At 38.2% G+C, this 20,182-nt stretch overlaps 1 protein-coding gene across 1 annotated transcript in view; it reads right to left on the bottom strand.

Moving 5' to 3' along the window:
• The window catches only part of ryr1b (ryanodine receptor 1b (skeletal)), a 149,659-nt gene that overhangs the window by 30,917 nt on the left and 98,560 nt on the right, over window positions 1-20,182 (bottom strand). The window contains exons 62-83 of the mRNA XM_051656671.1: window positions 19,753-19,802; window positions 19,159-19,219; window positions 18,925-19,051; window positions 18,728-18,836; window positions 17,746-17,827; window positions 17,433-17,563; window positions 16,963-17,283; window positions 15,472-15,712; window positions 13,448-13,535; window positions 13,184-13,276; window positions 11,942-11,956; window positions 8,390-8,560; window positions 8,207-8,266; window positions 7,990-8,124; window positions 7,759-7,871; window positions 7,521-7,617; window positions 6,907-7,013; window positions 6,746-6,797; window positions 5,923-5,985; window positions 1,909-2,008; window positions 1,617-1,696; window positions 1,336-1,412 (exon numbers count right to left, since the gene is read on the bottom strand). Coding sequence (XP_051512631.1) covers window positions 1,336-1,412; window positions 1,617-1,696; window positions 1,909-2,008; window positions 5,923-5,985; window positions 6,746-6,797; window positions 6,907-7,013; window positions 7,521-7,617; window positions 7,759-7,871; window positions 7,990-8,124; window positions 8,207-8,266; window positions 8,390-8,560; window positions 11,942-11,956; window positions 13,184-13,276; window positions 13,448-13,535; window positions 15,472-15,712; window positions 16,963-17,283; window positions 17,433-17,563; window positions 17,746-17,827; window positions 18,728-18,836; window positions 18,925-19,051; window positions 19,159-19,219; window positions 19,753-19,802 — 2,373 coding nt within the window. The remainder of the gene's footprint in view (window positions 1-1,335; window positions 1,413-1,616; window positions 1,697-1,908; window positions 2,009-5,922; window positions 5,986-6,745; window positions 6,798-6,906; window positions 7,014-7,520; window positions 7,618-7,758; window positions 7,872-7,989; window positions 8,125-8,206; window positions 8,267-8,389; window positions 8,561-11,941; window positions 11,957-13,183; window positions 13,277-13,447; window positions 13,536-15,471; window positions 15,713-16,962; window positions 17,284-17,432; window positions 17,564-17,745; window positions 17,828-18,727; window positions 18,837-18,924; window positions 19,052-19,158; window positions 19,220-19,752; window positions 19,803-20,182) is intronic.

Below are 20,182 nucleotides of genomic sequence, written 5' to 3'. Positions count from 1 at the left end.
CATTTTAATAACATTAACCTTCCCAATCATCGATAAATGTAATGAAGCCCATCTGTCCACATCACTCGAAAACCGCTTTATTAAGAAGTCAAAATTAACTCTAATTAAATGCCCAAATACTTAATGCCCTGTTTGGGCCACTGGAAAGCGCCTGGCTGGAAAGCCGTTACTGGGCAGTACGCTGTCAGAGCCAAAGCTTTAGACCAATTGACTCTATATCCTAAAAACTTAGAAAAGGAATGAATAATTCTGTGGAAGCAATGCATAGATCTAGAGGGGTCAGAGATGAATAATAAAATATCATCTGTGTAAAGAAAACAATTGCCTTTGATCCATGGCAAGTCCCATGAAAAGTTTATAGAGGTCTTAAGACAGCATAAATATTGCCAAACTGGTCTTTCGCGTACATTAAAATGTATTTTATTCACGATTCATCTCTGTACATGGTGGTCTGATGTGTGACCAGTGAGTACACACGCCCACCGGTACATCACCGTAAACATCTCTCATTCAGAAGTTACAAATGTTTTTGTGTTGTTTTCTGGTCTGATTTGGTCACATTATTACACAATGTCTGTGATGATCCCATCTGTATGAATGTAAGAGCTTCTTTTAACTTCTGAAGAAGGCTTTTGTCGCATCCCACGGAGCAGCACACTGAAGGTACAGTATATGAAATTTGGGTCACAAACATGGCGACGCGGTCATACAGTGACGTCACATGAAACAGGTCTATATGGCCAAAAGTATGTGGGCACCCAAGCACCAAACCCATATGTGCTTGTTGAAAATTTAATTTCATTATAAAAGTATTAATCCCTTAATTTGCTGCTATAACGGCTTCAAATCTTCTGGTAAAGCTTTCTACTTGATGCTGGAGCAAGGCAGCAAGGATCTGCTCCCATTCAGACACAAGAGCATCAGTGAGGTCAGGCACTGATGTTGGGCAGTGGGACATGGCTCACAGTCAGTGTTCCAATTCAACCCAAAGGTCCTCATAGAGGCTCAGGTCTGGGCTTTCTGCAGGCCAGTCAAGATCTTCCACACCAGACTCAGTAAAACCACGAGTCTTTATAGACCTCGTTATGTGCACAAGGGCACTGACATGCTGGAAAAGACAAGGACCCATCCCCAAAAAGTTGCCACAAAGTTTGAAGCACACAATTTGCAAGAAAGTCCTTGCATTGAGCAGCATTAAGCTTAGTTCTCACAGAAACTACTGGAATAGCCAAACCCGTTAATAAGAAGGGGGTGTTCTTTTGGCCATATTGTGTGGTACTTAGAATGTTACAAAAACTTCAAAACAAAATAGAAATAAAAGTAATGGACATTCACCTGCAGGTTTGCATAAGGGCCTGTAAGCTCAAAAAGAAGCCGACATCTTTCTTGTCCTTCAAGTAGTCTAACATTCTCTGTTACAAAGACATCACAAGAGTGGAGTCAATGTTGCATTGGGTTAAAAGGTTGTAAATTGTTTGGTCAGGCAATGCGAGAACAATTTTCATTTCAGCATTCATTATCAGGTGGGCAGACACATTTGTCCTAAGCATAACATGGTAACTTTGTATGTGACAAGTACATTATTTGCACAAATAGGGAGAATGGTATCGGCTGACCTGCTGAACATCACTGTTGCCACCATTGAGGATGGAGATGCCAAGTTTGAGAGTAGAGGACACCATGGCTCCTGTTTCTCCTGTGACACATTTAAAGACACAATTCTAATATTTGACTAAATTCTTGTGCAATGGTTTAGTAATGAAGGTAAAGACACAGTGTATAAGCTGTATGATGTACCTATTTGCTTTTTACAGACCATGAAATTTAAAATATTTTGGATGTGTGCTATCTTAATGTACTTGGCATGGTTTTATTTGTGTGTGTGTGTGTGTGTGTGTGTGTGTGCACCTTTGCAGGCACTGATCATCTGTAGCACCATTTCAGCTGCTCCACGATTATGTAGGCGTGACTGTTGGTAAAGAAGCCTCTGTTTTTCCATCTCCTTCTCCTGTTAGACCAGACAGAGTTGTCAACAGGATGCCAGGGTACACACACCCCTGCCCCCATCACCAAACATAAACACACACAAAGGCTCACACACATTTACCAAGCAAAAATGTGTGTCCTAAACAAAAAATTCTTCACCTTTTTTTTTTGCATGCTGATGATCTCTACTGAGTTCCATTTTCTATAATCTTCAATTTAAAGTGTGCAACTTAGACACTATATACAAACATAATAATAATGAGAATCTTATCTATGAATTATGTTTTTTAAAGTCCTTTATGCTGTTTTGCATTTGGTAGCTCTCTGAACACTCCCTGAGCAAATTTCTTGTTATTAAAAGATTATGTCTACCAGAGACAGTATAGGGGAGAGACATGCCCCCTTTAGAAAAATTAAAGTGAGAAATAGCAATGTTCAACAGTAATGAATAATAATAATAAATAAATATCCTTAAAACAAGATAAATTTACTTGAGAAGAAAAATTGTGTAAGATAATAAGACTTATTTTTAGAGAAATCTAACTAAATTTAGTGACGTTTATGGTTAAACCAAGAAAAACTATTTCCCATTGGGGTAAGAAAAATAAACTTATTTTCATTTAGGTTTAAGGTTATTTTTTTTTAAGCAGAAACCTTAATATCTAATAAAAAACACTTAATATCTCATGACATTTTGCATCTCAAGTAAATGTATCTTGTTTTAAGGATGTCCTCTCTCTCTCAATGATTCACTTATATGTAGCACTGGGAACTCCAATTCATCTGAGTCAGTTCTTTCAAATGGTTTATGTAAATGAACTAGTTCACATAAATGATTCACTGACTCATTTGAGCCCTGCACAGCCATAGAGGGACTGTAGCAGAAGTCACAGTTGTCTTTTTTAAAGCAAACTATTTAGTTAATTGCTGCTGTTTATCACTATCATCTTGATTCAGTTACATAAAATAGGGTGTTTTCTAGATTTATTAGTGTATGTTAAGCATAAATTTAGGTTCAATTTAATGTTGTCACTATTTATTTTATGTTACCCTAATTAAATGTATTATTATCAGGAATTCTGATCAGAATCAGAACTTCTAATTGCAGAATTAAATTAACATCATCCACATGTTATGTACCTAAAAAAATTTTCTTCTTTAAATTGCTTCAGAGTAAGTACATTTTACTTGTAACTACATTTTGTTAGTAGCTCGTAGTGTTCTTTTTTAAAAAGAGTAGCTTGACTGTATTTTAACTACTTTAAGTTAAGAGCAGCTTGAAGCTTGGGAAGCTACAGTTTCAATTAACTTCTCCAAAACTGAACAGCTTTTACTCATGCATTAGCTGGACCAAACAGAAAAATGCAGTTTTTAGCCTGATTTAAGCTAAAAAAAAAAAAACAAAAAAAAAAAAAAAGCTCTTATTTGATGTACATTTGCACATACATACACACACAAAGCACACACATCTCACACACTCCTTCTCTCTGTTCACAAAACACAAGTGCAGTTAGTCATGTGTCCGTTTTTTGAGCAGTTCACGTTTGCTGACTGACACAAACGTTAGACTACAGCAAGCACACCTGCTCTCACTATAACACTGAACATACTGTAACCATATCATGAACACACTGGCTTGTCCCTCTGTTTTAACCACATTAGCTGGGTGCTGCACTTTCTTACAATTTCTTATGACATAACAGCTAAGCAGAAGGACGTCAGGCATAAGAAAGGCATTTTCGAACTAGAAGTAATAAAATTAATATTTAAAATAAAAATGTTTAACATTTAAATTTAAAACTATTTAAAAGTCCTCTCATATTGTCCTCATATATTGCCGTAGTACATCGATTTATATCCTTTGAAGTATGAAGAAATAGCTCTCTGTAGTGTTAAGCAAAATGTTAACTGAAGTAAGCCATTTGAAATTTGGAGGTGATGATATCCTGTTGACAAAAAGGATTAAACAAGTACATACAACGCACCAACCCATCAAGCTAGCTGCTTTTAAAGCTGAACCCACCAATAAAAGCACCCAAGCCTTTTACCCACTCAACCCCAGCAAAAAGCCCCACCCACTCCCACCCTGCCCTGAGAGCCAGGCCATGTCCTACCAAATGTATGACAGAATTATGTGTTGATTTTATTTGAAATGTATGGAATGTGTTTTTATTACCTGTTTTCAAATGTAAGGCAAGTTGAATGTGTTTTCATTTGCATAAGTGATGTTCTGTGTGTCTGTGCAGGCTTTTACTGTAGTCTTTGGTGAGTACAGAGGGGAAGACAAAGGGTTTTGGAAACACACATGGTTAACACATACAGACCTGATTTAAATCCAGAAAGTATAACTCCCACATTTTCTTAACATGGAACTTGAATCTTTTTGAGGAGGTGTAGTTTTATTTTCTGAATCTGAGTCACATCAGGACTTAAAAGTCACTGTCCACTGGGTCAGTATGTCAGTAAAGCATTGAGACACGTAAGATGCAAAAGGAATGCAAACTACAAGCGACTGCCTACAAATGAATCAGACAGGGTTCTGAAGAGGTGGGATTGGTAATGTATTAGGAGACCAGTTAAGGGTAAGGGTGCGTGTATGTGTGTGTACTTGACAGATTCTCACACACAAACACACACTGCAGAAATCATCTACAGTGCTAAAATACTTCTCTAGGTAGTCCAAGAGAACAACAATGCAGTTTTGAGGGCTGAGTCATCCTGTTGATAAAAGAGCCAATATTTTGCATTATTGGTCTCCCAGCTTGGCAGGAAAGCAAAAGAAAAACTAAATCTATGGTCACATCACACCTCTGTTAGCTTCCTTTTTTTTCGTCTACAATTTTGTCAAACTGTGTTCAGCATGTCTTGTTCTGTTTTTTTTAATCTGTTTTGTGTGCAGCCATCTCTCTGTACTTGCTCAAGTCATGCAATACAGACACTTTTAAGACTGATGAAAAGACAAAGGGGCGAATTCACTAAACAAACAATAAACAGCACCACTTTTGTGTGTGGTATTTGAACACAAAAACCTGCATCTTCTTCAAAAACCACTCACAATCCAGTTTAACCAGGCTATATCTGAACCGCACCAACGTATTTAAATTAAAATCACTCTCATACTTTTTAGCACCAACATGCCTCCTTTCTACGTGAATTAGGCTTATTCTAGATTATACCTAATTCACAAAAGTCAGCTCTATTTTTCTGGAGCAATTAATACTGTGCTATTAACACTTGCATTACATGGAGTTTTGTTAAAAAGGGATATTTGTTTGATGGAGAAGAGCACTATAACTGAGCATTTATCCAGGTGTGCAGTGTAGTCTGGTGCACTTTTGGCATTTTAAATAGCCAATTCGGATGTTTGTATTGCAGTGGGGTGATGCTGTAAAGTCCCTGCATAGTATACCAGATTGTAGTAGTTTGTTGTATCCTCTACAAATTGGCATTCATATCTGGCTTGCAAAATGAGAAATTGTTCCACGCAAACTGCGTCCAGCAATAATTTTTTTGGCATGTTTGCACTATTACCTGATTTGTATAACTCTGGGTACTAAGACAATGCAGACAGCATGTGCAAATAAACAACGCTATCAGTGGGCGCAATTCATTCATAGTGAATTCCCCCCCAAAGACTCAGAGTCAAGCAAAGGAGTGCACAGATCAGTCCACAACAAGTATAGAGAATAACAGGTAGAGAAATGGAAAACAGCTAGAGAGAGGTGTGGAAGGAAAGGATGAGTGATACAGAATGAAAAAAAAAGGACAGTAAGAGACAGACAGATATAGATGTAGGAGAGTCATGACTGTGCAGGGTGCAGTGGTTTTAGGTGTGTTCACTCAGTGCGTGGCAGGAGCTATAGCTGTAGCTGTTGGCTCCACTGACTCCCATGGCCCCAGCCCCAGGCCCCCCCATACCATCTCTGTCTGTCGCACCTCAAAGGATGACTCGTCACCCCCCTCCTCTCCCCCTTCGTCCTCCTCACCAATGTGGCAGCTCTGTGCAGAGAGACAAGAGGAGTGAGCTTCTTTAGCACTGGATCGCCAGCTCGCAACCGACATAAATAAGAACATATATGGTGGGGTTTAAAAGTCCTGAGTACACTTATGAAAATGCTTGTATTTTCCTAATTTAATAATAATAATAATCAAAAATAATTACAAATTATTTTATCAGCCGTAACAATTTGAGTGAAATTTGAATTTAAAAACGTATTTTAATGAATTTAGAAATTTTAGAATTTCTTAGTATTAGATATGTCCCCCTTTTGCTTAAATGACAGCATGCTCTCAAGCTGGCATGGACTACAATTGTTTGTGCAAAAATGTTAAAACTTTTTAATGAAATTATTTAAAGTATTAAATGCCCTGAGTATACACATTTCCTTTAGATTTAACTTTTCCAGTATTTTTATTATTATGAATTTCTTGATTTTTAACATAAAGAAGACTTTTGTATGTAAGACATGTTTTATCTTAAGAATCTGTTATTTTATGCATATGTTATGTGTATGTGTATTGGTATGGTTATTGTCTTAAATTTGCTTATTTATTAGTGAACTAGAAAAAGTGTTGAATCTTAAATATTTCATTTTACATGATTACATTTCATTGTTAAATTTTCTTTTTAATCCCAAAACTTTTTTTTTCCATTTCCAGGTTTAATTTAAGACTTAGAATCCCAGATTTTAAATGTGGACTTCGAAACCCACAGCACATATACAAAAGACCTTCAGAAAGTCAAATATATGAAACTTACTTTTGCCATAATATCAGCATATGACATGTACAAATGATCCACTTCAAGTTTACTGCAGTGAGAATGAAACAAATGTGAGACTACATAAACATGATAATTGAAGAAAAACACAATGCAACAAACAGTCCATTCACCAAATGAGAACGAAGGGATTTGCTCACGTTTTCTCGGTGAGAGCGGTGCGGCTGAAATGAAGGATGAGCTGATGAAGGGGGTCCGGTTTTGTTTCAGTTTCTTCCTCTTCTTCCTCTTCCTGCTCCATGGCTTTCTATAAAAACCAGCACTACATTATGAGCAAACTAAACCAGAGACTATTTAGCAGAGATGGGTCACTTCTATTAAAATGAATGGGAGAAATTGGAACGGTCAACGGATGTAGAAAGGAAGCCCCGTCTTAGATGTAAAAGAGCCAATCACCTTTTAGATACAGACATCACCTGTCAATCAACTTGAGAACGCGCATTTCCATTAGCTACACAAGCTGGGAAATTTTTGTTTTTAGTTTAATCTGAGGTTAAAAAAAAAAAAGCACAATTTTAATTTATGATAACAGTTTTGGCAGATTTTACTGCTGATTTGAAATGTTCTTTGATCTTAATCTTGACCAAACGTTTTGGAGATTTCGGTCTTTCCCCATTCATGTAGATAGGAGCCGCTTGATTACATAGAAAATAGCTCCCCGGGTGCATTCCAAAGATGGCCACTGAGTGAACTTATTTGCTAAAAAGACTTGAACTCAATCTACTGCTCAGACATGCAGGAAGAACAGACTTACAGATAAGTCATCTATCATTTTGTCTTCAAACGAGTAGCCCTCATTTTCAATCCAGTTGCGCTTGTATCCATCAAGGAACATGTTAGATGCCCGGTGCCTGGAGGGAATGAAAGATACAGTACTTTGTCATAAACAACTGATTGCGAGGAATTACATTTGTGACAATGACCCATCTTACTCCTGGAATTGATCTTACAGCCAAAGAGAGAGCTAAGTGTAAGGCTGTGTGTGTTGATACCTAGGGATGTTGTACAGTGGTGTCATTCTGAAGCAGGCCACCACTGCCCTACGGCGCTGTTTGGACAGAAGCTTGTGCCAAACCATCTTCTTAGACTTGTATGGGTGCTCAGTCTGATGGAAGGATTAAGAGCAGGGACAGAGAGAGCAAGAAATGCCATGACTTCATCACATACTTGTCATGGGTATAAAAGTTTGTGAATAACGTTTGGGAACTGTGAACGGGCCTCACCAGCTCAAGGTGGTAGAGAACAGCAGAAACTTCCTGGACTCTCTTCACAACCTTCTCTGGTGCATCAGCATCTTCAGCTTTACCTGAGGTCTCTTTATACAGAGCCATCTGCCAGCGCATGGAAGGGTCCTCCACCTACAGAGAGCAATGCTTAAATGCATTCACCAATATTATACTGAATGAGATTGATTCTTTACTTGACTGTGTCTGTTCTTACCTTGCCCTGTAGATGAAGGTTATTCTGCAGAAACTCCCTTACTTCCTCATCTGTGTCTTTCTATAACACACATAAACAAGATGTCGAAAAATAATATGATTCAATACAAAGTATAAGAGTTATAGCTTAAATGTGAGCACATTTAACACTACTCAAATGACGTTTTTTTGTTGTTTTTTTTACCAGGGAGTAGCGGATCTTGGCCATGTTTATGAGCTCTTGATCTGCAGGAGAGCACATGTTGAGACCAATGGGGAGCAGTTTCTTCAGGGCCGCTACAATCAGTGACGTCTGCACAGAGTAACGGTCCCCACGGCGCTTCTTCTTGGTCCGCTCAACATCTGAGCCTCCACCCTACAAAAAGCCTGCAAAGTTAGACTGACACAAGCAATGCTCCCTTCTTCAGGAAGAAAGGTTTGACCAAAAAATGGCTGCTTTTTAAAATAGGGTGTCTGGCTCCTTTCAGTACAAATTGGTTTTATTGACAAATTGTATGTACAGTTCCTAAGAGAATATTCTGAATATAGAAACAATTCTCTGTAAACATCTCCCTTCAGTAAGTTTTTTTATTTTTTTCTAATTGCAGGGCAGCTAACAGTTGACCATTAGCTACAGGTTTTAAATAATTAAAGGGGTCATGTCATTAGGGGGTATTTACACTTGGTCACTTAATGCTTTTTACTGATCGGATTGCCATCTGATTGAATCAGCACATTCCATTTACACTTGGCCACATCAATGTGTCAGCCAAATGGATACAAATCCGATCTACAGTTCCCGCTCTTCATGCAAATAAAACGAGTTATTTTCCGTGATTATGCTAATGCCAGGGAGCGAATTTAAAAGATGTGTTTTATTATTTGATACCAAGCAACTGTCCCGTGCGTGCGTACAGTATCTGTGTGTGCACACTGCATTTTTGCCCTCAGGGCTTGTCGTAGGTAAGATATGTCCATGCGTGTCAGTTATCCTTATTGTCAGTGTTTAGTTTAGTTAAGTTTCATCAGTGATTGGCATCAAATAAATAAAAAAAAAGTTCAGTCTCTCCTACATTGTGCATCCGTTTCTTACTTTGTTAATGTTTATTGACCCATACAAATACTCGGTACAGCTGTTGTGTTACCAGTTTTCCCCATGCTGACGTAGCGCTATTTGGGCAGAGTAAAGTTTACATATGTTGCTTTAACATCCAGATGCTTTTACACTTGACTGTTTTGTCTGGAATGCATCGCAAACCAAATCAGTGTGATCAGATTTACACTCACTAAGCACTTTATTAGGAACACTATGGTCCTAATAAAGTGCCCAACATGGTTTTCTACTGTTGTAGCTCATCCGCCTCAAGGTTAGATGTGTTGTGCATTCTGAGATGCTATTCTGCTCACTACAATTGTACAGAGGGGTTACTGCTTGAACCAGTCTGGTCATTCTCTGTTGAGCTCTCTCATCAACAAGGCATTTCCGTCCGCAGAACTGCCGCTCACTGGATGTTTTTTGTTTTTGGCACCATTCTGAGTAAACTCTAGGGACTGTTGTGCGTGAAAATCCCAGGAGATCAACAGTTACAGAAATACTCAAACCAGCCCATCTTGCCACGGTTGAAATCACTGAGATCACATTTTTTCCCCATTCTGATGGTTGATGCGAACATTAATTGAAGCTCCTGCTGCCACATGATTGGCTGCTTAGATAATGGCATGAATAAGTAGGTGTACAGGTGTACCTATTAAAGCAGTCAGCGAGTGTATTTCCATCTAGAATCCGTCATTTACACTTGGTCTTTTCCTGACAGGATAGCTATCCCAACAGTAAAAACGCATGAAGTGATCAAGTGTAAATACCCCCTAAGTATCACAATTTTCCTGATCTTTGGAGATAAGAGAGCTAGATGTGCTTTGAAAACATACTGTAACCTTTAGAACACAAACTTCCTCCCCAGTCCAAAAAGAGCATTTATTAAAACTACAGTAAGCATCAAGAACAACTCGTTCTGAACTTCTGCAACTTTCTGACTCCAGACAGAAGGATGAATACATTGTCACATGACTGTCCATGTTTGAAAATCAGCTGTTTAGAGGTGATAAGAAGCCAGATAGATACTATTATTCCTAAACCCCAGAAGAACCAAAACGTGTGAAAGCACTTGTAACTCTGTATATCCTTCTGAAGGACCCCTATGTTAGAAAAGAGTAGATAAAATTTACTTTTACCAAGGTATCAGGTACCCTGGTCATTTCTGTCTGCTCTCTTGCATTTATGCGGTAAATTTCAGCATGGACTGTTTTATGAATCTATCACAAGGCAACGCAGGTACAGTGGGTAAATAATAAGAAATATGATATGACCCCTTTAAAAATGTGTTAAAAGTCTTAAAAGCAAGGGAAGATTTGCGTTGAGAAAAATCTGTGTATTATCGAATAACAAGGAAATGGGGAAATTTACCAAGTAACAGCATGCTTCAAAGGCAGGCAATAAACTCAAACACTACAGCTACAGCTTCAGATGCTACAGTTATTCAAAGTGCGTTGCCAGCAACTGCAGCAAAACTGCAGTATGGGGCTTGAGTGTTATCAGTTGGGTTTATTAAGAGATCTTTGAAGCTATACATACAGCAGTCACATTGTTAGTAATGCAATGTCGCCCACCCTCCAGCACAGCACACTAGAAAACAGCACTAAGCAATGGGGCCGCTCTGTCTCTCAAACACACTCTCCGGATCTGTAGCTGTAAGAGGCTATTACTGACAGTTGCCTTCTACAACAAGAGCTCCCTCTGAAGGTGAGAGAAGAGATGACAAAAAAGGAGACAAAAGAGAGGAGAGGAGTGGAGAAAAAAGAAAAGAGAGGAGAGAAGCAAAGTAGAAGTGAGGGGAGAAAAGGAGAAGACTCTGCCGAGACAACAATTGATGCTGCAGTAATAGCTGTCTCACAGCACAGCCGAAAGTACTTTTTAATTGATGGAGGGAACAAAGGGAGGGAAATATTAGATGAGAGATGTAATGAGAACTGTTCCCCACTGGGAGAATGTCCCCTCCCTACATTTCCAATGATAAACACTGACAATGTGCTGTAATGTTTCCCTGAATTCAGTAAAGATTAGATGGGTGATAATGGGTTTGATAATGGAGGATTAAGATTGCTCCTTGTGAGGGAGCATCACCACCAGAGCTTGTGGGGAAAAAAAGATTAAACGTTATCAACAAACAGGAAAAAAGAAAGAAAAGAGAAAAAGACAAGTCTGCAAGAACTTGCAGCAGTCAAACTCTATCAGAAGACACATCAAACAAAATCACAGTCAGGGTGATGGAGCTCAGATTCAGCCGGAGTTACTTTAATAGCTAGCTGAAGAGAGTGCCATGATCCTGACACTAAAGTCTAGAACTGAGGGCTTTCATTAAACAAGGTACAAACATATCTCACACACACTGGCAGTGAACATGTTTTTGTACTCCTTTAAGACTACACGACTAATGTGAAGTTGGCATCTGAGGTGAGAGATTGACTACTGACTTCAATGGATGAACGTAAGAACATAGCTTACCCTTACACTGTGGGTCATGTTAAATGAGTATATAGGTGAGTTTAAAACCCATTTGCATAGGTATGTGTCTGTCAGTGTGTATATGTGACTATATGTATCAGTTTGCCAGTGTGTATGGAAGTTTGATGAAAAGCCTCGGCATTGAGCGCCATGCGATCAGCACAGCTTTGATTTCGTGCAGAAACTCGGTCTGACCTCTCCGTCCCCGGCCTACAGGCCCCGAATCCACACCGAGACAGAACAGAGAGAGAGATAGCAATGTTAAGACTGTACAACAACCCATCAAAGATAGCACATAAAATCATTAAAAAAAAAAGGGTTGCCTTATAAATATATACACCCCGAAGGGCCCGAAACCTGGAAAGAACATGAGGTCAGCAGTCTCCTGGAGAAATGGAATTCTAACAAACCATACAATTTGTATTTGTTACAATTCTTAATAACAATTAAATATAATTTGAGATGGAAGTGGTAGTTGAAAGAAATAAACATTTGAAGTCAACATGACATAATAATTGTGCCTATTTAATTTCTTAATACCCGTTCCTGGTCTTATTCACTGTAAAAAAAGGATTTTGCCTTTTAGTTATCATAACTTAAAATGTGATAAGTTTTTGAACTTAGTAAAACTATTCAGCTGAAATCAAAAACATAAGTCAAGAGAACTATGCACATTTGAATTCCCAGCATGCACTGTGGCACAAGTAAATTATGCAAATTGCAGTTTTACTGTTTTACTTTTCTTTTCTTTTTTTTTTTTACTGTTTGCTGCTTTTAGTTATGCTGCAGGTTATGGTGATTGTTGTCACTTTTAGTTATCTGTCATGCAGCAATAATTCAAAGCTCATCTTTTTACTCAATGCGTTTGATGATTGTCACCACCATCATTGTGATTTATGTGTAAAGGCATGTTGAGGCCCATGAGTGTCTCCTTGTCAAGCTTAAGTCTGAATATGATAGAGAACTAGCGTAAATCCTCATGAAAATGGACACCTCACAATTCATACATACTTGAAAAGCAGCTGATAAATATATTTCTGCTAATTATGTCATAACACAGGCCGCAAAATATCGCTGGAGGGCCGCATGCGGTCCATGGGCCGAGTGTTGGGTAGCGCTGATTTAAGTCAACTTTAAACAACTTTCCCTCTTAAGTTGACACTTAAACTTAAAATTTTAAGGCAGTATGAACACTTTTAAGTTGAAACAACAAAATATTTTTTTTACAGTGTTGTGCATGATTCTTCGGTTCAAACTATTCCAAGTAACAAAAAGTTTGCCTTTGTATCCTGTTCATTTGAAAATATGTCAGATTACAAAAGTATACTGGGTTTCAAATGCCATTTCCTATTGACTTTAAAGTTGTGTTCATTTCACAATGCCAATGATGAGTTAGGTCCTTTGTCTGTGCAGATTTTGAGTGGTAGTTAAACTCACCTTGCTCATCTTGCTTTTACTGTCAGCAGTGAGGAAGGACATGTTGTTAATCTCATTCATCACCACAAAGTTCTGCTCCTCACGCTTGAAGTTCTGTAGAGTGCCAAAATCACAGGAAGCATTATTACAGAGGGAAAGAATGCAGAGTTATTGGTTTGTTAAACCAGTCTATGGTTTGCAGTTGATCATAACAGAGTTCTAAATGAATACCATTACATTTTAATGAAACAGAGTAAACTGGAAAGAAACAGATCTCAGACTTACATGAGATTTAGACCAGAAAATGAAGACTTCTCCAACCATCCTGAAGAGGTCCTCAGCATCAGGGTCAGGACAGGTCAACCATCTTGCCCTTTAAACAATCCAAATCACAGAATCAGAGAAATGAATTGTACTTCAGAGCATAACACCATGTCCTAACGTGATGAGATAAGATTCCAGCAGGAACATCATACAATATCGATACATCGATCACTATGTAACACAATTTTTGTTCCTGGGTAGTAAGTGTTATTTCCTAATTGCTTATGCCTCAAAAGTATAGAAAATGGCTATTATTCCCCACAAAATTTGCTTTTGTGACCAGGACAGTGATATTTTGAAATTTACCTATTCCAATGAGAAAACGGGCGAATTTGTGTCTTTTCGTTCACATAAAGTCCGAAAAAACAACATATGAACCCAAAATCCTTCTTTATCTGTGGTCCGATGAAGACACCGTTTTTGACCTTTGCCTCAGACAGCTTAGGGAAGAAGTCTTGAAGGTACTTAAAGGCTGCCGACTCCTTATCTAGAGCTCTGACAAATTGTTTCATAAGGCCCAATTTGATGTGCAGTGGTGGCATCAGCACCTTCCGGGGTTCCACCAGTGGCTCTCACTTGACGTTGTTCCTCCCCACAGAGAACTCGGTCTGCTGTGGCCAGTCCCACCTGTGGTAGTGTGCCTTGGTGTCCCTGCTGTCTCAAAGGCAAAGATAGCAGGGAAACTTGGTAAAACCGCCTTGGAGACCCATCAGGAATGTCACCATTTTGAAGTCTCCTATGACCTCCCAGCCGTACTCATCATACTTCATGGCATCCAGCAAGGTCTTAATGCTGTGGTAATCCTCTTTGAGGTGCACCGAGTGAGCCAGGGGAAGAGATGGGTACTTGTTACCATTATGGACCAGCACGGCTTTGAATATTACTTTAGTATAAATACATGTTCATTTGGATTCATATGTTGTTTTTTTCGGACTTTATGTGAACGAAAAGACACACATTCACCTGTTTTCTCATTGGAAAAGATACATTTTAAAATATCACTGTCCTGGTCACAAAAGCAAAGTTTGTGGGGAATAATAGCCATTTTCTATACTTTCAAGGCATAAGCAATTAGGAAATAACACTTACTACCCAGGAACAAAAAAATTATAAAATAATTTGTTACACAGTGTTATTGATTGCCACGCCATTTTCTCTATATGCTTTTGAGACATTGATATATTAAAATTAGCTGACATTTAAATTAGAAAACGAATTTGTGTGCTCTCCAATTCACAGTCAGTTGGCCTTCATTTAATGTAGTCAGGCGTAATAGCTTTGGAAGACCTCAAGGGGGTGATATAACATTTACTGTACCAAATAATAAGTTACCGTCACCTCTGTCACCCCTACATTTGTGCAGCTGGTTTTTCGCACGTCCTTTCATTGTGGGTAATGTTATGGAGGATGAACAAATTGGAGAGTTTTGGGGAAGGTTCGGTGTAGCAACGAGTAGCCCTATTTATATCTGAAAAAATGCAGATATAGATTGATAATCATCTGGAAAATTTTCTGATTATCAATGCGTGAAAAAAGCATTGATCTCAAGCCTAGATTCCAGCAACAAAAAATGTATCTGTCGACACTGAAACCAAAACTGCTGTGCGAAACAGCACAGTTAGAACATATTTGATCTGTAGCAAACAGATATTATGTTAACAAATGTTAAGTGGGATTTTAGACCAATGAAATTACACTGTGGGGCTTCCCAGCGTGACGCCATAGAAATAAAATAAGCGACAGACAAAATGCTCCATTGCTCTTCACTTGTCAAGCGAAGTATTGACTACTTTTATTGTGGTTTTGTATGGCTCTTATATGGCAAAAAGCAACATGATTCATAAAATTTGGCCTTTTGTGTTAAACAGAAGACAAAGTCATACAGGTACTGAGCAACATGAGGGTGAGTAAATATTGACAGAACTATAACCCTTCCTTTAACCTGCAGTAAATGTTTATGTCCTATACATAAGTGCTGCACATACCTGTTGTTGTCCACGTATCTGATGAGCAGCGGGTAAAGAGCATACAGATCCCTGCAGAGCACAGCAAATTCATCGCGAATGGTTCCCTCCTCGCTGTCCACCTCTGTCTTCCCTTCCATACGCAGCTGTTCCTCCTCAGCCACCACCTTTCCACTGCGCTTCTTCAGCTTCTCCATGGTGGGGATAAAGTGGGACTTCAGCATCTCTGGCTTTGCTCTGCTCACGATGGGTTGAGCAAACACTGGGGAGGAATATCAGGAGTAAGCAAATTAGGTAAAAGATCAGTAGTAGCGATTATTGATCAGTTATTTATTTTGCCGTGCAGATCTGATGTGAAATTCTACATTTTAAAAGTATCACTGTGTGTAAAAACATAGATGAAGGGGATTACAGTGTTGTAGCCCATGGTTAAGTACAATGTGAAGTGGACGCCTTCACCAAGTAAAATTTCTAAAACACACGGCTTTGGGGCTTACTAATGTTTTAAAACTGCAACAAAAGCAATATCATTAAAGACACCAATATTCAATTCATAATTATATTTATTATAATAATAACAATAAACAATTCTTCTATCATGTAACACAATCCATTAGCCTGACTGTAGGATGTTTACTGTTGCCAAGCAATGAATGATTAAAGGGATAGTTCACCCAAAAAGGAAAATTCTCTCATCATTTACTCACACTAATGCCATCCCAGATGTGTAAGACTTTCTTTCTTTTGCAGAACACAAACAAAGATTTTTAGAAGAATATCTCAGCTCTGCAATTCCATATATTGCAAGTGATTGGTGATCAAAACTTTGTAGATCCAAAAAGGATATAACATAAAGGAAACATAGAAGTAATCTGTTTGACTCCAGTGGTTAAATCCAAGTCTTCTGAAGCAATAATAGGTGTGGGTGAGAAACAGAACAATATTTAATTCCTTTTTTACTCTAAATCTTCACTTTCACTTTTACAGCTGAAAGTCACATGTGGTGCCTGTTTAGTTTCACTTTCACATCTGAAAGTTAAAGTGGAGAAAAAAGGAATTAAATATTGTTCTGTTTCTCACCCACACCTACATTGCTTCTGAAGATATGGATTTAAACACTGGAGTCATATGGATTACTTTCATGTTTACAATATTTGATTTTTGGAGCTACAAAGGTCTGATCACCATTCACTTGCATTGTATGGACCCACAGAGCTGACATATTTTTCTAAAAATCGTCGTTTGTGTTCTTCTGAAGAAAGAAAGTCATACACATCTGGGATGGCATGAGGGTGAGTAAATGATAAGAGAATTTTAATTTTTGGGTGAACTACCCTTTAATGTGAAAATCAAGTGACGTACTGTCACAGTAGTGTAATAATCAACTATTTTACAATGGCTTTGATTGTGGCTCATCCAATCAGTATTTAGAGCTCAAACGACCTGTTTTATAAAACCAGTTTCATGAAGTCAGTTAAAAACTTGTAGACTGCATGTTTAGTTTCCTTTCACCTGCCAGTCTCTTCATCCAGGAAGCTTCATCAATGCCCAGGTTATTGACGACAATCTTCATGATGCTGCCCAGCAATTGATTAAGTTGCTCAGAGGTGACATCAGTGCAAAGTTGACCCTCCTGCTCTGGGAAGTTCTCTTGTCCCCTCTCCCACCAGCGAGGCAGATAGTTACACAGCATGGGCAGGGTGATCTCAATCACATGTGGCATCTCTGTATAACGGGCCCCAGATTCTGCCAGATGCCCGATATCCTTCATCAACACGTCGAGCTCAGGGATGTCTAGACAAAGCTCCTGTACTTGACTGGGCAGACCCAGGACTAAAACATGAAGGACAGGGGGTAAAGGAAGCTCTATCATTGTTGGCCTGAAAGCTTCAGTAAATGATGATAATATTTTCTTATTTGGGTGAAATCCCCTTAAAATTCTTAAGCAACTAATGAAAAACAGTATAGATTGAGCTACTGACTTGTTCTCTCTCGAGGGGTTTTGGTTGTGTACACAGAGTAGGCGTTGAATTCATTGAGATGGGGCTCCAGGAAGGCAACAGGCATGGCAGCAGCCAGATGAGCCAGACACTCTCCTAAAGCAGGTCTTTGGCTGTTTGACATCACACCATAACATTCATTAACACATAATTATATTTTCAGATTTACAACTATATATTTATAATTATATATTCAGGATTTATAACTATTTATTCGGATTTACAAATATATATTCGGACTTGCAACAATATATTCAAAGGAACCAAACACACATACAGAGAACAGTTTGCTTACTTCTCGGCATGAGGGGTCTTTACAGTGCCCAGGGAGTAGATGCTGCACATGATACGGTAACAGGATATCTGCAGATCATCCACTGAGTGATGGAGAAGGAAAAAGAGAAAGAGAGAGATAATGGAACAGCGAGCATCTATTACTATACATATTTTCATTAATACAATTATTGGCATATTTATTCTTATTTTACATCTTTACTTTTAATAACTACTGTTTAATTACATTTAATTGTACAGTATTTTATATGATGATACTACTTGTTTACTCTTTTCATTATTGTTATTTTAATTCATTTTTACAGCTTTTTTGCAGTTTTTGGCATGGCAATGTAGCACACTAAATTGAACTGAATTCGATTTAATTCCTGCCACCTATTAATTTATATAATCTGCTATGTACAGTACTTTGCAAAAAAGTTTTAGGCAGGATGTTTTTAAAAATAATGGCTTGCATTTTTTTTATTCATCATTTAACTTTATACAAAATACTAAATCAATTGTATGGTAATTAAATATTTATGTTACTTCTACTTTTATTATTCCTCCTGTACGTCCAATGTATGTTTGTCATATTTTGAATGCATTTTTTGTATCTGTTGTGTATCTGTTTTGAGCGTATTATATGCAGACACCCCCCCACCCCCCAAACATTTTTCATTATTAATTTATATATTATTTTTAATTTACTTACTGTAGTATCCATGGAATCTTTGTATGTGTTTTTGTTGTTGTTTAATGTGAAACCAAATAAAAATTTTATACACAAAAATAAATAAAAATAAATCAATATTTGGTGTGACCACCCTATGCCTTTAAAACAACACCAATTCTCCAGTACACTTGCGCACTGTTTTTCAGAGTTGTTGGCAGATAGGTTGTTCCAATTATAGCCATATTTTTTAGAACTTGAAACAGTTATGTCTCAATTTCTTCTGTCTCTTCAAATCCTAAAAATCCTTTTTTTTTTTTTAATAACTCACAGATGACATCATCTCCAAACTGGTGCTGGGCGATGTGGTCAAATAGAGAGGTGAGCACTGGCAGCAGAGCATTGGTGGTGTAGTTTATATTCTGAGATACACCTTTCACCTGTTAGAGAGAGAGAGTGTGTACATTTAGCAACTTAAACACACAAAAAAGGAACATTTCAGAGAACATGATTATTTTTTCATCAGACCTGGTTTTTGGTGGACACCTTCCCCAATTTGAGGTTCTCAACCATCTTCTCAATATCATCGGCAGCACTCTCAAAGAAAGAGCGCAGACCAGCCTTCACAATCTCGGGCCCAGATTTCATCACAGTCCTTGAGGAGAGAGCAAAAGACAAGAAAATTATAAACATGAATGCAAGGATTACTCGACAGTGTAAGCATCAGTAAAATGCAGGAAATAATGTGAATAAAAAACGTACCTGGCATCCAGTGAGCGGGACAAGATATGAAGACAGTTGACCACTGCTGAGGCATCAGTGCCTGTGCACATACACACAAACATAGAGAGCATGACAATCATCTTTTATGTTGCACCCTGCATTAGAATTAGCATTTTAACATACAGTACTTCCCTGGTTTGATCATCTTACAGAATTAGGACTGCTATGCTCAAACATGATACCAATATAGCATGAAGTGATAAAATTACAGCCAAAGCAGATATTCTTCTCATTTACTGATATAAAAATGGCTCTTACTGTAGGGTTATAGAGCAAACACTGTGAGAAAAAAAACCACAAGCATTTTTGCAAAGCAAACCACAGCCACTCAGAGAGAGAGAGAGAGAGAGAGAGAGAGAGAGAAAGAAAGAAAGAAAGAAAGAAAGAAAGAAAGAAAGAAAAAAAGGGGGAAGTGAGAGGAGGGAAGCATGGAAGGAAATAAAACAAAAGAGAACTCAGAGCAAATTAAAAGCAACTATTAAGAATGGGTGTATGAATGGTGTAAAACAAAGAAAAGGGGAATGAAGTTGAAACAATGAGATGTGTCATCAGGCCATCATGCAGGATTCTTACCAAAGAGGGAAACCCTGTGTCTCACCAGACCGGCCAACTTACAGAAGATACTGAGGCAAGACAACAGTGCGAATAAGAGAGACAGTAGAGAGAGAGAAAGACAGATAGAAAAAGGAGTGGAGAGTTCAGAAAGAGAAGAAGGTGTGGAGAGGAATGAAAGGGTGAGGTTAAAATGATGGAAAAGCAGTAGCAAAACAATGTGGACCATAGAAGATAAATAGAACAAATAACAAAAGGATGAAGGGACCCGTGAATACTCCAGGAAGGGGCAAAGAGAGAGAGCCACAGGCAAGAATTGTGAGGAGCAGGAAGGACAAGGTCAAAAATATTTTCTGGAATAACTGAACATCACTTGCGAAACTTAAAAGTCTTCAAGGCGCAAAAAACTGAAGATATATTTTGTCTACGTTATATCATGTAACAATAGACT

The sequence above is a fragment of the Myxocyprinus asiaticus genome, chromosome 26, assembly GCF_019703515.2.
Source record: "Myxocyprinus asiaticus isolate MX2 ecotype Aquarium Trade chromosome 26, UBuf_Myxa_2, whole genome shotgun sequence".
Taxonomy (NCBI): Eukaryota; Metazoa; Chordata; class Actinopteri; order Cypriniformes; family Catostomidae; genus Myxocyprinus; species Myxocyprinus asiaticus.
Note: the sequence above shows the minus strand (reverse complement) of the source record. Positions and strands in the feature narration are given on the sequence as shown.